Source organism: Rana temporaria, chromosome 2 (genome assembly GCF_905171775.1).
Source record: "Rana temporaria chromosome 2, aRanTem1.1, whole genome shotgun sequence".
NCBI lineage: Eukaryota > Metazoa > Chordata > Amphibia > Anura > Ranidae > Rana > Rana temporaria.
The window spans coordinates 391,239,666-391,260,145 of record NC_053490.1 but is presented as its reverse complement, the minus strand read 5'-3'; the positions used below and the strand labels follow the sequence as shown (position 1 = coordinate 391,260,145).

At 42.9% G+C, this 20,480-nt stretch overlaps 1 protein-coding gene across 2 annotated transcripts in view; it reads left to right on the top strand.

Moving 5' to 3' along the window:
* Positions 1-683: 683 nt before the first annotated feature.
* DHDDS (dehydrodolichyl diphosphate synthase subunit) overlaps positions 684-20,480 on the top strand; it is a 39,462-nt gene continuing 19,665 nt past the window's right edge. The window contains exons 1-5 of one of the 2 annotated variants that reach the window (XM_040338013.1): positions 684-826; positions 5,870-5,944; positions 7,111-7,227; positions 13,762-13,904; positions 17,580-17,696. In XM_040338013.1, the coding sequence (XP_040193947.1) occupies positions 5,882-5,944; positions 7,111-7,227; positions 13,762-13,904; positions 17,580-17,696 (440 nt within the window). In that variant the 5' untranslated portion in view covers positions 684-826; positions 5,870-5,881. Of the gene's footprint in view, positions 841-5,869; positions 5,945-7,110; positions 7,228-13,761; positions 13,905-17,579; positions 17,697-20,480 lie in introns of both variants that reach the window. The other variant, XM_040338012.1, reaches the window with a different exon arrangement.

Sequence of the window (20,480 nt, the reverse complement as noted above, 5' to 3'; positions counted from 1 at the left end):
TGCGTACACACTATACGTAAATTGAACCATCGTGCCTTGTACGGAATTTTTCTTCCAGTATTCCCACTTGAATGGCACACAAGGATTACCACACAATTGGGAATCGCCAAGTGTGAATGGGGCCTAGGTGGTTTGTTACTGTTTACACAGGGGAAGCAGTGTTGCCGTGTACTGCCTGCAGGTGGCACTGTTGCATTTCAAATACTGTACATGGTGATTTGATCATGTGATCTTATTTGATTGTTCAGGAGACGAAAAAGAGGGAAACGGATTTAATTGCCAAAGGGGGTCAGTCCCTCCAAATGAGGGTCAGTCAGAATATTGCACCTCGGGGCCATCTATTGGGGTATATATATATATATATATATATATATATATATATATATATATATATATATTGGGGTATATATATATATATATATATATATATATATATATATATATATATATTATAGTTGGTATATATCACAGTCCTCCATCACAAGTTTCTGCTCACTTCGCTTGATAAACCGCCCACCTTTCACTCAGCCCTCCCTACTCCTGTTCACACCTCCCCGTCTTCTCTCGCAGGTAATTCTCTACCGTCCTTCAGAATAAACGGTTCATATTACAGCCTTATGTAAAGATGAGCTGTACCACTAGAAACTCACCGCACAGCTCCCCCTAGAGGCAGCTCTAGAAAGCTCTCCCGCTTAGCGGTCCCATTCATTCTACAACACGAGCAGCTCACGTTTTGTCTTTAACGTCATTAACGTCTACAGCAACTGACGTCAGAGCGGTGCGCCGCAGGCTGCCGGCGAATGCGGAAGTGTTTCAGGACCTAAAGGTGATGCTGGTCGGGTAAGGGATACCATTTAGTCAACTAAGGACAGTTCCTTAAAACCCCTATGTGTGTCTCAGCGGTAATGGTGCAGGGTGGCATTGGGACAGAAGGTAGCAGATGTTTGACGTGATAGTTATTAAGAAAGAGGTGTGGGTTTATTATATATATATATATATATATATATATATATATATATATATATATATATATAATCTCCTGTCTGAGATGATCAAGAAGAAAGAAAGGACTAAGGCAGAAACAGGAATAGTCCCTTATGCCCCTAACACACAATCCAAATATCGTACAACGTTTTTCGCTTAATAGTCTCAAGTAGAAACTGAATAGATTATTAAAGTTACGAAAAAATCTTGTACGACAGAATTTTTTTTTGGAAGTGATGTCATGTGTTGTAATGTATTTGTATTTTCGGATGACAAATGTACTGACTAAACAAAAATCGTACGATCTGGCATCGTATGAGGAAAATTTTCAAGCTTGTCCGATCGAATAATATTGGATGAACTGTCGTGATCGGCTCTCGAAAGTAGTGTACACACGATCCGAAAATCTTACGATTGTTCCTCGGACGATCGTTTTAGTCCGATATTTGGATCGTGTGAACAGGCCATTAGGACGTGGACATCATACATGATCACAGTTCTCCAAGGTCCAGCCTTGTAAGTAGGCTCCAAAGATCATAGTGCTTCAGCCTCTTACTGATGGTCAAACATAGGGAGGAGAGATTTCAAGTAGGATGCCATTGCTGGCAATGCCAGCTGCCTGGCTGTTATGATGAGCCAGTGGTTATTAGGGAAAACTGCCACGGGATAATTGTGAATGCTGCCAAGGCTGGGCATTCCTTCCGAAATTCTAATTGCTTGGCTGCCCCATTTGTATTCTTCCACTAACGCGGGACAAGTCTAAAACAATTCTGATGTGATTCTCATATTCATTTTCAGCTTGCTTGTTCCTGGACACTGACTTAAAAAAGAGACACAGCCAGGCAGCAAGCATTTTTAGGAGGCCAGTAATGGCAGCCCCTTACTTCTCTCAACAGATGTGGCAGGGGAAGGGGTGCTAAGGGTTAACTCCGGCATTTGTAGGAATGAGGGGCCTGATTCAGGCTCCATAGTGCAACTGCCGTGTCACCCCCACTGCCAAAGCAGTAAAATAATCCCCCTTGTTTTCTGAGTAGTTGATCGGCAACAGATAAGCAAATGAGAAACATAAGAGGTAAATCAGTGCTCGCCTAAATTACTAGTTCTGGGTCACTGCCGCAGAACTATGACTGTCTTTGTTACATGCAAAAGTAGTATGATCCACTTTGCGACCCATATATAAAGCAATGGTGTGGCCTTACCACTGCTTTAAAAACAACAAAAAACACCTCTTGCACATTTATAAATCTTAGCGTTGTGCCTTCCGCTTATCTTGCCTTGGGACTCGAGGTAAGTGAAGACCCTTTTATGAACTTTAAGGCTTCATTTTCACTGGCGTTTTTACAGCCACTTGTGTTAGCCTTTTTTACAGCTTAAAAACGCCTGTCCATGTTTATTTTGTAAAAAAAATAAAAGTATATTTTTTTGTGTGAGCTGGAGCTTTAAAAATGCCGTGGTAGCGTTTTTGAGCGTTTTTTAACGTCTGGCGTTTTTACAGCTCTACTCTGGAGCTTCAGAACGCCCTGGTCCTGCGTTTTTTTTACAGCTCAAAAACGCCTATGCCATTTGCAGCTCAAAAACGCCTATGTGGGCATGATGCCATAGAATAACATGGACAGGCGTTTTTAACCACTTGCCGTCGCTGCACCGCCGAAATACGTCCACAAGGTGGCTCTCCTAGGCGAGACCACGTAAATGGACGTCCTGCCTATTAGCCGCCACTAGGGGCGCACGGGCGCCGCCGGAGGCGCGCGCGCGTGCCCCCCGCTCGCCCCCGACTCCCGTGCGTGTGCCCGGCGGGCGCGATCGCCGCCGGGCACACGCGATCGCTCGGTACAGAGCGGGGAACGGGAGCTGTGTGTGTAAACACACAGCTCTCGTTCCTGTCAGCAGGGGAAATGCTGATTTTCTGTTCATACAATGTATGAACAGAAAATCAGTGTTTCCCCTAGTGAGGCCACCCCCCCCCACAGTAAGAACACACCCAGGCATACTTAACCCCTTCCCCGCCCCCTAGTGTTAACCCCTTCACTGCCAGTGGCATTTTTATAGTAATCTAATGCATTTTTATAGCACTGATCGCTATAAAAATGCCAATGGTCCCAAAAATGTGTCAAAAATGTCCGAAGTGTCCGCCATAATGTCACAATACCGAAAAAAAAATCGCTGATCGCCGCCATTACTAGTAAAAAAAATATTAATAAAAATGCCATAAAAATACCCCCTATTTTGTAAACGCTATAACTTTTGCGCAAACCAATCAATAAACGCTTATTGCGATTTTTTTTTTACGAAAAATATGTAGAAGAATACGTATCGGCCTAAACTGAGGAAAAAAAAAGTTTTTCTATATATTTTTGGGGGATATTTATTACAGCAAAAAGTAAAAAATATTCATTTTTTTCAAAATTGTCGTTCTATTTTTGTTTATAGCGCAAAAAATAAAAAACGCAGAGGTGATCAAATACCACCAAAAGAAAGCTCTATTTGTGGGAAAAAAAGGACGCCAATTTTGTTTGGGAGCCACGTCGCACGACCGCGCAATTGTCTGTTAAAGCGACGCAGTCCCGAATCGCAAAAAGTACTCTGGTCTTTGGGCAGCAATATGGTCCGGGGGGTAAGTGGTTAAGCTGTAAAAAACGCTCAGAAAAGAGGCTGTAAAAACGTCAGTGGAAATTAAGCCTAATATGTGGGGGCCATTTGCTAGTCACGTGAGCTGTCAAAGAATGGGTTATAGTAGTCTAGTGCTGTACTTTTAATGAAAATGAGTTCAACCACTTGTCTACCAAGGTATGTTTAAAAATGATATGTTAGACAAGTGATTGAATCAAGATCATAGCAGCTGGTACCAGCTTTAAGAGTCAATGAAGGGATTTCCGATTAAAAGTGATCGGACAGTTTTAAACCGCCCAATTACTTTTATGGGGCTCTTAAAGGGGTGCCCGCTGCCAGTGGTACCCATACGCTCTAATTTCTCTGGGGAGCCTGGGACGGCAGGAAATGGCTTCCCTGGTAAAAGCAGGAGAAACTGTGCGAACATCTATTCTCTGATCCTTCCTGTGACTAATGAACCCTGGAAGCCACCTGTATTATGTCATTGGAGGCGCGCGCATGCCCCCGGCACTTTCATAAACGGACACCTGTATCAATTCGTAAATTCAGGGCCATGTGCTTATATTTACTTACTGTGAAATGAGCTAACTATAAGAAAATATATACTTCAGCAGTTTCATAAAATAATACTGGTACCTGGTTACTTGCCAGATTATTCTGAAATAAATGTATGGCCCTGTTTATTTTTAACCACTTGGGATCCGCCTGCCGTCAATAGACGGCTACAGTGCGGATCCCAAAAGCCAAACCGCCGTCAATTGACGGCCGCCCCTTTGGGCGTTCCCCGCGCGCGCTCCAGAGCGCGCTGCGGGGAAAATCTGTGTTGGCCGTGTCCCTCGGACACAGCCAATTACAGATCGCCGCGAACGGCCAATCAGAGTGGCCGTTCGCGAGGCGATCTGTGCGGCCAATGAGAGAGGATCTCATATGTAAACATATGAGATCATCTCTCATTGCCGTTTTACACAGAGACAGCGGTGCTGTCTCTGGAGAGGAGACCGATCTGTGTCTCTTGTACATAGAGACATAGATCGGTCACCCCCCCAGTCACCCCCCCTCCACCTACAGTTAGAACACTAAGCAGGGATACATTTAACCCCTTCCTCACCCCCTAGTGTTAACCCCTTCAATGCCAGTCACATTTATACTGTAATTAGTGCATATTTATAGCACTGATCGCAGTATAAATGTGAATGGCGCCAAAAATGTGTCCGATGTGTCCGCCATAACGTCGCAGTCCATTAAAAATCGCAGATCGCCGCCATTTCTAGTAAAAAAAATAATTAAAAAAAAATAATTCTGTCCCCTATTTTGTAAGCGCTATAACTTTTGCGCAAACCAGTCGCTTATTGCGATTTTTTTTTTTTTGTTTACCAAAAATATGTAGAAGAATACGTATCGGCCTAAACTGAGAAAAAAAAATGTTATTTTTTTTTTAAATTGGGATATTTATTATAGCAAGAAGTAAAAAATATTGTATTTTTTTCAAAATTGTCTCACTTTTTTGTTTATAGCGCAAAAAATAAAAACCGCACAGGCGATTAAATACCACCAAAAGAAAGCTCTACTTGTGGGGAAAAAAGGACGTCAATTTTGTTTGGGAGCCACGTCGCACGACCGCGCAATTGTTAGTTAAAGCGATGCAGTGCCGAAAGCTGAAATTTCACCTGGGCAGGAGGGGGGTATATGTGCCCAGTAAGCAAGTGGTTAAAACAGTGGGGTCAGTTTACCAATGTTTCATCCAAGATTCACTCTAAGGGCTCTTTTGCCATTTTTTTTTTTTTTTGACGGACCTGAACGGGCGCTCCGTGCTCCTCTATGGAGCCACGAATGTCAGCGGTGACATGCCCCGCTGACATCCGACCCGCTCTGATCCGCCAAAGTGTGACGGAGGAAAAACCTACTTTTCCATCCGTCTGGCGGATCGGGTGAACACGGACAGACGGTTCGTGTTCATCCGATCCCCCCCATAGGGGAGAGCGGTGAAAAGACAGGGCGGTCCCTGCACAGTGTGCGGGGACCGCCCTGTCATCCGCCGGCTCAGCGGGGATCAACGGAGCGATCCCAGCTGAGCAAGCGGAGGTTCACGGGGCGCATCATTACTAATCCGCCCCGTGTGAAAGGGGCCTAAGTTAGTTTTCTAATTGAATCTCCTAAAACTCTTGAGTAAAACTAGGAGGATCTTTGGTAAAAAGGTAGATAAATTCCTGGAGCACAATTTCAGCTGTGACATAAGTCTCTATAGGTGTACTAACTACTATATTTTGTCTTCAAGGATTGCAACATCATGTCTTGGATTCGTGACAAGGAGCTGTCTTTGATTGAAAGGCTATGTGCAAATATTTTAAAGGTAGGAAAGCATGTCTAAAGTTACACTCTACAAATAACTATAAACAACACTCACAACTATGTATGCAAAAGTACCTACACAAATGGAAAAACTGAGGTTATTGGCATATATACTATATTACCAAAAGGATTGGGGCGCCTGCCTTTACATGCACAGTCTTATTCCGTGGGGTTCACTATTTAGTTGGCCCACCCTTTGCAGCTATAACAGCTTAAACTCTTCTGGGAAGGCTGTCCACAAGGTTTAGGAGTGTGTCTATGAGAATGTTTGACTATTCTTCCAGAAGCGCATTGGTGAGGTCAGGCACTGATGTTGGACAAGAAGGCCTGGCTCACAGTCTCCACTCAAATTCATCCCAAAGGTGTTCTATCATGTTGAGTTTAGGACTTTGTAAAGGCCAGTCAAGTTCCTCCACTTCAAACTCACTTATTCATGTCTTTGTGGACCTTGCTTTGTGCACTGGTCCAAAATCATTTGGTGGAGAGGGGATTATGGTGTGGGGTTGTTTTTCAGGGGTTGTGCTTGGCCCCTTAGTTCCAGTGAAGGGAACTCTTAAGGCGTCGGCATACCAAGACATTTTGGATAATGTTATGCTCCCTTCCTGTTTCAACATAACTGCGGACAAAGCAAGGTCCATAAAGACATGGATAAGCGAGTTTGGGGTAGAGGAACTTGACTTGCCTGCACAGAGCCCTGACCTCAACCCAGTAGAACTCCTTTGGGGTGAATTAGAGCAGAAACTGTGAGCCAGGCCTTCTCTTCCAACATCAGTGCCTGGCCTCACAAATGCGCTGGAAGAATGGTCAAACATTCCCATAGGTACACTCCTAAACCTCGTAGACAGCCTTCCCAGAAGAGTTGAAGCTGCAAAGGATGGGTCAACGTAATATTGTACCCTACGGACTAAGACTGGGATGCCATTAATGGTCAAGGCATGTGTCCCAATACTTTTGGTAATATAGTGTATATTGCATATCCATACATGAATGCTATGAAAAATAAAACATACATAAACCAACTAGTCATTTTGTGTTGCTTTAATACAGCAGTCAGTATAGATTGGCTTGTGTACTACATTTGTTGTTAATGCATAATTGTATTGTTAATTTGTAATGGGTAATAAGAATGGATATAACTTTGTATTGTTCTCTATTTTTTCCCAATAGGCTGGTCCGATGCCTAAACATGTTGCATTTATAATGGATGGAAATCGCAGATATGCACAAAAATGCCATGTGGAGAGACAAGAAGGCCATTCTCAGGGGTTTGAAAAGCTTGCAGAGGTTAGATATGTATTTGGCCATTAATTTTTGGCAAGTTACATATTTCCTAATATCCTTATATTTTGTTGATATTTTAGAGGCATGTGGTCAGAGAAGACATCCAATGTCATGGTAATAATTAAATGCTAAAACTATTTGAACAGGGGTGCCCCTGTGCCCGAATATCAAAGAGCCTCTTCCTCCCAATGCCAATTTGCCAACAGTATCACTCGACTTTTTAAAATGCTGGGCATTGGACTGAAGTCCAGCAACAAATACAGAAAATGGTTCCCACAGGGAATAATTATAATCATTTTTTTTTTTTTAAATGGAACCTGCTAATTTAAAGCATGTTATATGTCACAGTGCTTGTCCTGTGTCATTTGGCCCCCTGTAACACCTAAATAACCTGGCTGATCCTGCCAGTTTCTCCCCACCCCTCTGTAAACTCACCACAGTGTACAATGGCTGCTGAGACCAGACACCGTGGTCAGTTTATGTGCCTCGGTCATCAGCAGCCTGCTATCTGCTCCCCTATCTGCTCCTGTGTCCTCCTCCCCTCTCTATCTGTGTGTGAGCCATCCCTCCCCCTCCTGATGCTCTCATAGCACCAACCTGTATACACCATGAGCACTGCCTCCTATTGCAGTGTCCCCCTCTGTGAATAATTTATAAATAAAAATGCTGTAAATGCCTAATTTAAAGGATCACTAAAGATATATATATTTTTTTTAAATAACAAACATGTTATACTTGCCTCCACTGTGCAGCTCGTTTTGCACAGAGTGGCCCCGAACCTGGTCTTCTGGGGTCCCTCTGTGGCTGTCTCGGCTCCCCCCCGAGTGCTTGCAGGCACGCTCCCGTGATACAGCCGGCGGCCATAGCCGCTCACTGTATCTCTCGGCCCAGAACGAGAACGTGAACGAGCAGGCTTCTCGGCCGTCTTCCTGGCTCATTCATTGGATGTGATTGACAGCAGCGCAAGCGAATACAATACATTAAGGTAAAAAAACATTTACCTTTACAACCCCTTTAGCCGGGATTGCGATCACATGACCAGCCAGCCAGCTCTCTCCTCCCCTCCAGACTGACATCAACAGAGGAATCTCTCAGAGGAGGAAAAGTGAAAGCTGGCCAGTCATGTGATCGCAATCTCGGCTGTGAAATTTGGTATTTGTAGCATTTATTTTTGTAAATCCCACAGAGTGGGATACTACAATAGGAGGCAGTGATGATGGTGTATACAGGTTAGAGTGGCTTAACAACCACTTTAAATATACCATTGAAACTGAGGTCTTGGCATCCCAGCTGTCCCTGATGAATGAGGCCTTGTTGAATTTCGATCAAACTGGATTAATTCCTCAGAAAACCACTGACATTATAATATGAAGGCTGTTTACAAACCTCCACGTGCTAACCGGGGCCATAGGTTCATGGCAATGCTACATTCAACTTCACCAGGCCTGTAGTTCCCAATTCGATTTGAATAAATCTGGTCTATCCACTACTAGAATTGAGTCCCTTTTACTATCTGACTTGTATATGTCTAAAGCCCTGTACACTTGATCGGATATCTGATGGAATCTAATCCGATGGATTTTTTTTATCGGATATCCGCTGAAGCTGACTTTCATCAGTCATCAGTCTTGTCTACACACCATCAGTTAGAAATCCGATCGTGTCCAACGCGGTGACGTAAAACACTACGACGTGCTGAGAAAAATGAAGTTCAATGCTTCCGAGCATGCGTCGACTTGATTCTGATCATGCGTGGATTTTTGACCGATGGACTTCCCCACAGACGATCGTTTTTTTTCACCATAGGAAAAATGTAAAACAGGTTCTATATTTTTTTTTCACCGATGGGGAAAAAAAAAAACGATGGGGCCCACACACGATCGGTTCGTCCCATGAAATGGGTCCGTTTTCATCGGACAAACCGATCGTGTGTACAGGGCTTTAGCCTCACTCAAACATTTATAAGGCGTTACAACATCCTACACATCCTGATTTACAGAAATGTAGAGAGACATGGTCACAAGATGTCACGATTCTGGACTCTGATGATTGAGATGATGCTTGGGGTTATCCATTCCAAACAGATTTTTGGGTAAAGATAGACGGATCCAATTTAAAATTGTCCACTGCTGCTATTTCACACCTCCACGAGTGGGAAAGATATCGCCTGGATGCCCCAATGTGTGCTGGAGATGTTCTTCCACATCTGCAGATTTCATTCATATTTTCTGAACCTGTGGGGTGATTGCTGGTTATTGGGCTACGATCTTGAAATACTGCACATCTCTGAGCTCACCAATACTAAGATTCCCCTGGCTCCTAAGGTGTGTTTTCTAGACTTGATAGACCTTCTGGCTGTTTAAAAACAACTCAGGACACTCTTTGGTCTCTGTTCTATGCCAGGAAGGTCATAGTGCTGCAGTGGAAGGCTCAAGCCCTCTTCCCCTACTTTGAATAAAAGGAAACTGTTGATTAACTCAGTGGTTCTTGGGGCTTTCACTGCAGCTCTGGGCATCCTATGAGGCATTCCAGCTGCTTTTGTATAGGGTCTGCTGCACACCATACTACTTTTCCCGCACCATGATAACAAGCATTAGAGCATGGACTAGAACTCCAGTCCTTCCTAAAGTATTTTTCCTCATCAATGGTCAACTCATACTCTCTTGTGGAACAATCCTAATCTTTCCCATCTGCAGCAAATATTGAAGCCTGTCCAATGGGCATCAAGGCTGCCTACAACAGCAGGTGATGATTAACCAAATTTGAGAAGATCTGGTCTCCTTGGTTTGAAACCTTGGACACCGCAACACTGAGCTGAGATTTAGCCTTGAGCATTTAACTGCTCTATTTCTCTAAGTTAAATATATGCTCATACGCTTACTGAGGTTGTGTGTTCTAAATACATGATATACTAATGGTAAACTTCTACCTATGTGGGGTCCCACTTAGAACGTCCCCCTGCTGCTGGGGTATAGTCGTGTTTTGTTCTTGGTGAAATTTAATGCTTCTTTATTTTCTATTGCTGCTCTGGGGATGTTTTGATGCCTACATTACATGAGAGGTTAATGTAACAGGCAATGGAGTGGGGCAAAAATAGTAACTTTAAGAGGTAACTGTTTATAACTGTGTTTTTTTTTTCTTGTATTGTTTGTATCTTATTGCAAAAAAACACAAAATATACCATAGAAAGCATTTCGTTGTATATGGTCAATAAGTGCAAGAAGATACTTGTTGATCCTGTCAGAAATCCAGTGCAAGTTCCTGTGCATTCTGCAGTGTTTTTGCAGGTAGTGGAATCAGCCCTGCCCATGAAAGCGACCCCCTCTGCTCTGTAGTCCTAACACACGTTATGTCTTAGGGAGACAACACTACTCCTTCCTAAATACAGTATGAAGAGTAAGCAGTGCAGGCAGTGCACATCCTCTCTGATCCTTGCTGGGTCTTCTCCCTGTCACATGACCAGCAGCACTTCAGGTTTCATTTAGAGTGCAGTGAGAAGTCTAGGAAAAAGGTGCCCCCTTAAAGTGCTAGGCGATGCATTCGAGCAACATTTTGCTACAGATAAGCTGAGCTCCTATGTGCCTCCAACCCCCCCTCTCCCTTCCCCAGAGAACACAATGGCTCCACAGGAGCGATTTTTCCTTTCCCATTGCAGGAATAAAATTGCTCTGTCTATGGCTGGCTTTAGAATTATAAAGATGCAAACAATTATTATTTAATTTATATTTTATTGTTTTTATGATGGTTTCTTTATCAATTTGTTATAGTAGTTTCTTGTATAAGAAAATGGATGTTACCGGCGCAAAAGAATATATATGATAGATTATTATTTTGTTTGCTGCAATCAAAAATGCACATCACCATTGGATGAAATGCCCAAAAAATATTTAGACAATAAATGGATTGCGCTAACCTTAAAATATAAACCAAATTTATGAGCCACCTATTTTTATGAAGGAAACCTGTATGGGCTTATCCTATTCAGTGAAAGCCACTAGACTTTAAATATGTGCTTATTATACACAAATGTGTGTGTGTGTGTGTGTGTGTGTGTGTGTGTATGTGTATATATGTGCATGTGTGTGTGTGTGTGTATATATGTGCATGTATGTATGTATGTGTGTGTGTGTGTGTGTATATATATATATATATATATATATATATATATATATATATATATATATATATATTCTCCTAAAAATGCAATAATTAAACAAACAAACCCCTGTGCATATATGGGGTATACCGTGCAAAATATTCACCTAAAGAGACAAAGTGCAAGTGCTCACTAGCAAATCCCACCAGTTATAGCGTGCCTGTGACAGCTCCTCGGCTTATTCCAATACATTTCTAAACATTATATTGCAATATCAAAATACTTATAAATATGTAAATAAAAAATGTGAATGAAGGGGAAAAAATTGATATCAAAATCCCCTTCCTTTTCTTCTGTTATGTTGAATAGTTTATATCAAGTTTTTTGATATTGTAATATAATGTTTAGAAACTTATTGGAATTACCTGAGGAGCTGTCACAGGCACGGTATAACTGGTGGGATTTGCTAGTGAGCACTTGCACTTTGTATCTTTAGGGGAATATTTTGCCCGGTATACCCCATATATGCACAGGGGTTTGTTTGTTTAATTAATGCATTTTTAGGATATATATACAATTTTGTATAATAAGCACATATTTAAAGTCTATTGGCTTTCACTGAATAGGATAAGCCCTTACGGGTTTTCTTCATAAAAATAGGTGGCTCATAAATTTTGGTTTACATTTTAAGGTTAGCGCAATCCATTTATTGTCTAAATAGTTTCTTGTATACTACAGTACTTTAACCACTTAAAGCGGGGGTTCACCCTATCAACGAAAAAAAAATTTTTTTTTTTCTTTTACCATAACATCAGGCATTGTAGCGCGAGCTACAGTATGCCTGTCCCGAATTTTTTACCCCCGTACTCACCTTGTAATCGTACATCGAAGATACCGGGGAATGGGCGTGCCTATGGAGACGGAGGATGATTGACGGCCGGCTCTGGCGCGTCACGCTTCTCCGGAAATAGCCGAAATAGGCTTGGCTCTTCACGGCGCCTGCGCATAGCCTGTGCGCAGGCGCCGTGAAGAGCCGAGACCTACTCTGGCTGTCTTCGGGGAGAGTGACGTGCCAGGGCCGGCCGTCAATCATCCTCCCTCTCCATAGGCACGCCCATTCCCCGCGGGAGCCGAAATCTTCTATGTACGATTTACAAGGTGAGTCCGGGGTTAAAAAAATCGGGACAGGCATACTGTAGCTCGCGCTACAATGCCTGTCTCGATGGTAAAATCATGTGGGTGAGGGTGAACTACCGCTTTAAGGAGCGCCTCCTGCAGATATACGTTGGCAGAATGGCACGGCTGGGCACAAGCACGTACCTGTATGTCCTCTTTAAGTGCCCAACCGTGGGTCGCGTGTGTCTGCGACCCGGTCTGAAGCTCCGTGACGGGGACCCGTGGACCCGATCGCCGCTGGAGTCCCGTGATTGGTCCCCGGAGCTGAAGAACGGGGAGAGCTGTGTGTAAACACAGCTTCCCCGTTCTTTACTGTGGCGCTGTCATTGATCATTTGTTCCCTAATATAGGGAAACACGATCAATGACGTCACACGTCCAGCCCTGCCCCCCTACAGTTAGAAACACAGATGAGGTCACACTTAACCCCTTCAGCACCCCCTAGTGGTTAACCCCCAAACTGCAATTGTCATTTTCCCAGTAAACAATGCATTTTTAATGCATGTTTTGTTGTGAAAATGACATTTGTCCCAAAAATGTGTCAAAATTGTCCGATGTGTTCGCCATAATGTCGTGGTCACGGAAAAAACGCTGATCGCCGCCATTAGTAGTAAAAAATATTTTTTTTTTAAAAATGCAATAAAACTATCCCCTATTTTGTAAACACTATAAATTTTGCGCAAACCAATCGATAAACGATTATTGCGTTTTTTTTTTTTTTTTTAAATGGGTAGAAGAATACGTATCGGCCTAAACTGAGGAAAAAAACTTTTTTTTAATATATATTTTTGGGGGATATTTTTTATAGCAAAAAGTAAAAAAAAAATTTCGCTCTATTTTTGTTTATAGCGCAAAAAATAAAAACCGCAGAGGTGATCAAATACCACCAAAGAAAAGCTCTATTTGTGGGGGAAAAAAGGACACCAATTTTGTTTGGGAGCCACTTCGCACGACCGCGCAATTGTCAGTTAAAGCGATGCAGTGCCGAATCGCAAAAACTGGCCAGGTCCTTTACCTGCCTAAAGGTCCGGGTCTTAAGTGGTTAAAACTTTAGTATTTAATTAATGACCTATTTGATCCTCAAAATGTCTTTTATTGTCATAGAAATCCTGCTTCATTACATTTTTTAGTTGCAGAGGATCTATCTGATTACAACTCAGATTTATTTGACTACTTATGAGTTTTGCATTGTATTCTAGAGCGCTTGAATCATCTAGTATTAAAAAATGATCATTACAAATCTTCTATTTATCTCCCTGTCCATAGACACTACGTTGGTGTTTAAACCTCGGCATTTGTGAAGTGACAGTTTATGCTTTCAGCATTGAGAATTTTAAGCGTTCAAAGGAGGAAGTCGAAGGCTTGATGGAACTAGCTCGTCAAAAATTTACCCGTCTTTTGGAAGAAAGGTAAGTTTGAGGTTTGCAGAATAGTGTAAGTTTATATTGGTACTTTTTGTATCTTTATGTGGTACAGAAGATAGATAAAAATGGGAAATAGTTTTGGGTATAGATCTAAGCAACACTTAATTGCTATTTAGGTACAAAATATTACATTCAGAAATCCTAGGGGAGGTTATTTAAACCAATAAACTGCACATATTTTTCTATTTCTGCCTCATTATCTACATTGTATTTTAAAGCTTTCAGCTTCAAAAAGTTCTTGAATTGTCGATGCTGTGCTAAAAAAAAAAGTAGCAAGCAGAGGACAAACCACCAGAGCATAAGTGAGAAGAAGCTACTGGGGACCAGTCTAGCAGCACAGAGGATTGGATAAGAAAATCTACTATTGCATTGGGTGGCCACATGTAAACAGTCTTGTGTCCATTTACATCCAGCAAACTCCAATCTGCCATGTTTGGGTCCAAAAAAAAACGAAAACTTTTTTTTGTTTTCTTTTCTGGACAAAGATGAACTCAAAGGTAGGGGGTGTAAACAGACCAACAGTAATATGGCCATAGAGCTGCATGGAGCTTCCAATTGGGTCCACCTGAAAATTTGACAGGTGGACACGATCGGGAAGCCCGTGTGAAGGGGCCCTTATGGTGTTCTCATTCTGTATGGAGTAGCATCAGCCTTTTGGACAACAGCATTGTCAATCTAGGGGGGAGGATAATGTTTAAATGCACAAGCAAATTTGGATGGACTTGATTAACACATTAGAGGATAAGCTCACCTTTAGGAACATGTTTCATGTTCCACCCATTTTTAGGGTGCCCTTCCGGATCTGCTGCATCTAGTGACAGCAAGTGGGGGATCCCCCTGCTTGCTGTCACTAAAAAAAAAAAAAAAAACGGTCGTTTGGGGCTCTGCTCACCCGGCTGCATCATTCATTGACGGAGTTCTGTGAATGGGAAAGCACAAGTACAGACTTTGTGGCTGTTGGCTAGTAGTGATGGGCTCGGGTGTGTTCGGATCGAACCCTCCAGGAAGCCATCACTGCACACCGCCAATTATAGGCAGGGAGGCATTTCCCAACCGGCAGCTGCACATACACACGCTGCCTATGATTGGCAGTATGCACTGCCGGCTTCCTGGTGGGTTTGATCTGAGCACACCCGAGCCCATTCTTATTGGCTTGTAGTTCTCAATGAACTACAGGGCACCGTTGAGCACTCTGGTAGTTCATTGTCTCTTGCCTGTCCGTACAAGGTACGAGGAGAAAGACACACTGTTAAGGAGTCCTGCATGGCACATGTGATCTGTTGATTGCAAGTGCAATGCTGTCCAGGCTCCTAGTAAAAATATAAATGCAATTTTTTTTTTACCTGCAAAAAGATGTGCATTTATAATTTATTTATTTTTTAAGGTAAATTTTATTTTTTGTTTGTCAAACACTTTAATGCTTAGTACACATGGGCCGAATGTTGGGAGACATCGGCTGGTTCAATAAAAAACAGCCGACATTCGGTGCTAGAGCAGGACAGGACCAGAACATATGTAGTAATGTGCTGGTTGCCTTATTGCATCTCCAACAGATGTCAGATGCTTCAGGGAGAATTCTGTGAAGAATTTCAGTTTTATACCAGAATGAATCTAGTGGATATGGAGGACTTCAGGAAGAAGTGTATTATTTTTATAAATTTGGGGAGCAGTAAGGTCCTGTTGCAAGATGTCTTTTCAGTGGGTGATGTAAGGTGCTTTTAGACCCCTTTCACACTGAATGTGTTTTTTCAGGCGCTTTAGCGCTAAAAATAGTGCTAGAAAAAAGCCTCAGCTGCAATCCCAGTGTGAATTTGAGTGCTTTCACACTGAAGCGCTGCACTGGCAGGACATCAAAAAAAGTTCTCCAAGCAGCTTCTTTGCAGCACTTTAGGAGCGGTGAATACACCACTCCTAAAGCACACCTGCCCATTGAAATCAACGGGCAAAGCGGCACTTTGCGGGCGCTTTTACCCCATTTTCGGCAGATAGCGGGGGTTAAAGGCGAACATGGGCGGCCGTCGTTAAAAGCACTGCTGACGCCCGGGCGTGCTGGCAGTGTGAAAGTGTCCTTATAGTCTTCCCAAGGTTGGGAAAGCAGAGAATATGTAGAAGAAAGGGACTGAACTGTTTAGAGTCACAGATTTGATTCCAGTGGGGGGAAGGCTCTGCAGCGGGTTTTGGTAGGGAAGCTAGGTAGTGCTGGAATTGCAAGGCTTTCCACAGGGAAAGATGATAGGCGCCTGTTTCAGGAAGTGAAGGCCAAAGACCAGAGGTGAGGAAATGTGAGGCCTGACAGGTATTGATCTCCAGCACGGAGCGAAACGGACTGTCTACCACTGTGCCTAAAAAAAGAAAAAAGGTGAAAGAAATTGTGCTGCCGAAATGCAGTGGCTTCAAAACACCAATTCAATTTTTTTATATATATATATATATATATATATATATATATATATATATATATATATATATATATATATATATATATATATATATATTAGTGGCTAATAAATTACATTATTTAATAGCCTCCTCATCTCAAAATCCTTGTGATCTAAAGCCTAGTTAAAGAACACATTGGGCCAGATTCAGGTACAATTGCGGCGGCGCAACGTAACCCGTTTACGTTACACCGCCGCAAGTTTTCGGTGTAAGTACCTGATCCACAAAGCACTTACCTGTAAACTTGCGGCGGTGTATCGTAAACACGTCCGGCGCAAGCCCACCCAATTTAAATGGGGCGTGTACCATTTAAATTAGGCTCGCTCCCGCGCCGGACGTTCTGCGCATGCTCCGTTCAGAATTTTCCCGACGTGCTTTGCGCGAAATTACGGTGGCGCGACGTGTTTGTGAATCGCGACGTGCGTAACGTACTTACGCGGGAAAAAAATTTATTCAAAATAGACGCGGGAACGACGCCCATAGTTTAACATGGTGGAGTAATTTTACACCATGTTAAAAGCACACTTAACTTTGCGACGGGAAAAAAAGACTTGCGCCGATGTAACGAACGCGAAAACCTTCGTGGATCGCCGTAACTGCTAATTTGCATACCCGACGCTGGAAAACGACGCAAACTCCACCCAGCGGCGGCCGAGGTACTGCATCCTAAGATCCGACGGTGTAAGTCAATTACACCTGTCGGATCTTAGGGCTATCTATGCGGAACTAATTCTATGAATCAGCCGCATAGATACGACAAGAGATACGACGGTGTATCAGGAGATACGCCGTCGTATCTATTCTGTGAATCTGGCCCATTGCTCTTGGCTACTAGTAGTAAATTCTCAGTACATTCAATGACTTGATGAATGTTCAAAAGTACTCCAAAATTTTGTTTCCTTTTAACATTCGATTTTTCATTCGAGACATTTTTTTTTTATACGGCTTTGAATGTTCTTACCACTACATTATGTTCAAAAACAATATCCATTTGACCCCAGTAATGATTAGAAATGCAAACAAACATTCTTAAAACCAAAAACATTTTGAATGAATTTGTACTAGTATATAGCCAGCTTACACAGGAAATAGAAAACTTCAAATGTACTGCGCATCACTACTACAACGGGAAATATGTCCTTGAATGCTCTGCACATATTCAAATGCAAAGTATTTTTCTATTTGTGTGTGCCTATTTATATTCTGGCTTTCTTTGCACAGAGATAAACTTCAGAAGCATGAAGTTTGCATTCGAGTACTCGGAGACATGACTTTGCTTCCACTTGACATCCAGAAACTTATTTCTCAAGCTGTCCTGGAAACCAAGAACTATTCTAAGTGAGTATCATGTTGGAGTTGTGAATATGATCAATATTGATTGATAACATGGCGTCCCCTACCACACTTGTCTAACTATCTAGGTAAGATACAATTTGCACATACAATATCTCACAAAAGTGAGTACACCCCTCACATTTTTGTAAATATTTTATTATATCTTTTCATGTGACAACACTGAAGAAACGACACTTTGCTACAATGTAAAGTAGTGAGTGTACAGCTTGTGTAACAGTGTACATTTGCGATCCCCTCAAAATAACTCAAAAAGCAGCAACAAACACTCCAGCGCTAAATGGGTTAATAGGTGTGGGGGTAATATAAACTCATGAACAGATTAATCATAATCAATGAAGAAAACAATTGTCCCAGAGCTGCTGGAAAAAATCGTTACAAAAAACAATAGAAAAAACACCACACTGCATTTTTCCTTCCCATGAGCGCAGGAATGCAGTGTGATGTTCCCTCAAAATAACTCAACACACCACCATTGAAGCGGAGTTCCGCCCGCCCCTTTAAAAATGTAAAGTCAGCAGCTGCACATATTGTAGCTGCTGACTTTTAACATTAGGACACTTGCCTGTCCTGGAGTTCAGCAATGTCGGCATCGCAGCTGATGTATACATTCCATTGCGGGTAAAGGAACCTGGCAGTGTAGCCTTTCGGCTTCACAGCCGAGTCCCTACTGCGCATTGCACGAAGCTCACTGCACTCTCTCACTGGTCTGGCAGAAGTGGAGGGGGGCCTCTGAGCTGCTGTCGCAATTCGCCATGGCTCAGACTCCCGGAAGTAAAAAACAGGTACTCGCACCCCCCCTCCGAAAGGTGCCAATTGTGGCACTGGAGGGGGGGGGAGAAATGGGATAAGCTCTGCTTTTGGGTGAAACACGCTTTATTATTGTCTAAACCGCTGGCAACAAAAGTGAGTACACTCCTAAGTGAAAATGTCCAACGTGGGCCCAAAGTGTCAATATTTTGTGTGGCTACCATTATTTTTCAGAACTGCCTTAACCCTCTTGGACATGGAGTGCACCAGAGCTTCACAGGTTGCTACTGGAGTCCTCTTCCAATCCAGTTTTCCATGATAACATCACGGAGCCAGAGGATGTTGGAGACCTTGCGTTCACCGAACCTTCCATTTGAGGATGCCCCACAGATGCTCAATAGGGTTTAGGTCTGGAGACATGCTTGGTCAGTCCATCACCTTTACCCTCAGCTTCTTTAGGAAGGCAGTGGTCGTCTTGGAGGTGTGTTTGGGGTCGTTATGTTGGAATACTGCCCTGTGGCCCAGTCTCCAGAGGGAGGGGGATCATGCTCTGCTTCAGTATGTCACAGTAGATGTTGGCATTCATGGTTCCCTCAATGAACTGTAGTTCCCCAGTTCCGGCAGCACTCAAGCAGCCCCAGACCATGACACTCCCACCACTGTGCTTGACTGTAGGCAATGACACACTTGTCTTTGTACTCCTCACCTGGTTGCCCCCACACACGCTTGACACCATCTGAACTGAATACGTTTATCTTGATCTCATCAGACCACAGGACATGGTTCAAGTAATCCATGTCCTTAGTCTGCTTGTCTTTAGCAAACTGTTTGCGGCCTTTCTTGTGCATCATCTTTTAGAAGATGCTTCCTTCTGGGACAACAGCCATGCAGACCAATTTGATGCAGTGTGCGGCGTATGGTCTGAGCACTGATAGGCTGCCACCCCACCCCTTCAACCTCTGCAAAATGTGGGCAGCACTCATACTTCAATTTCTCAAAGACATCCGCTGAATATGACGCTGAGCACGTGCACTCAACTTCTTTGGCCAACCATGGTGAGGCCTGTTCTGAGTTGAACCTGCCCTGTTAAAACGCTGTATGGTCTTGGCCACAGTGCTGCAGCTCAGTTGAACTTCCAGTGACCAATATGAGAGTGAGAGCAATAACACTAAATTTAACGCACCTGCTCCCCATTCACACCTGAGACCTTATAACAATAACGAGTCACATGGCGGTGGGGGTGGGGGGAATGGGTAATTAGGCCCAATTTGGACATTTTCAATTATGGGTGTACTTTTTAAAGGTGCGGGCAGAACTCCGCTTTAATGGCGGTGTGTTGTTATTTTGAGGGGACAGCACATTTACACTGTTTTACAAGCTGCACACTCACTCTTTTACATTGTAGCAAAGTCCAAATTCTTCAGTGTTGTCACATGAAAAGATATATTAAAATATTTACAAAAATGTGAGGCGTGTATTCACTTTTGTGAGATGCTGTATGTCAGCTGTGCTTCCTGTTTGTGCCCATATTTTTTATAATTTTATTTTTACTAACAATACATCATAGGAAAGTTCATAGTCATTACTAAAATTATATCCTTTTTGGGAATTTGTTCCTTTGTCTCTGGACCTGTTCCTAAGACTCCTATACAGGCAAAAGTGGTCCTTATCTGGATCAGTCACTAGAGCCAGCAGGCCAAGAGCAACTGTACCCAGACCCCGCATACAAGAGTGAGGGTGGCCTGTAATGGTTGCTGTTTGCCACTGGATCCTGCAGGCAATGACCTCTGACATACAGTGTACTTAGTGATCTCTCTGGCAGGGTGCTCTTCAGGTCCAGGGCAGTGATCCTCTTGGAGGGAAGTCAAGTCTCTGAAGGTCCTGCGGGGCATGCCCAAGGTGATGGGCAAAGTTTGGGCCCAATTGCATGGACTGGTAAGTGCCTCTGTGTTCGTGGAATTTTTGGCATTAGGACATGTTTTTTTTCTCATTGTGGTGTGATATATAGACTGTGGCAGT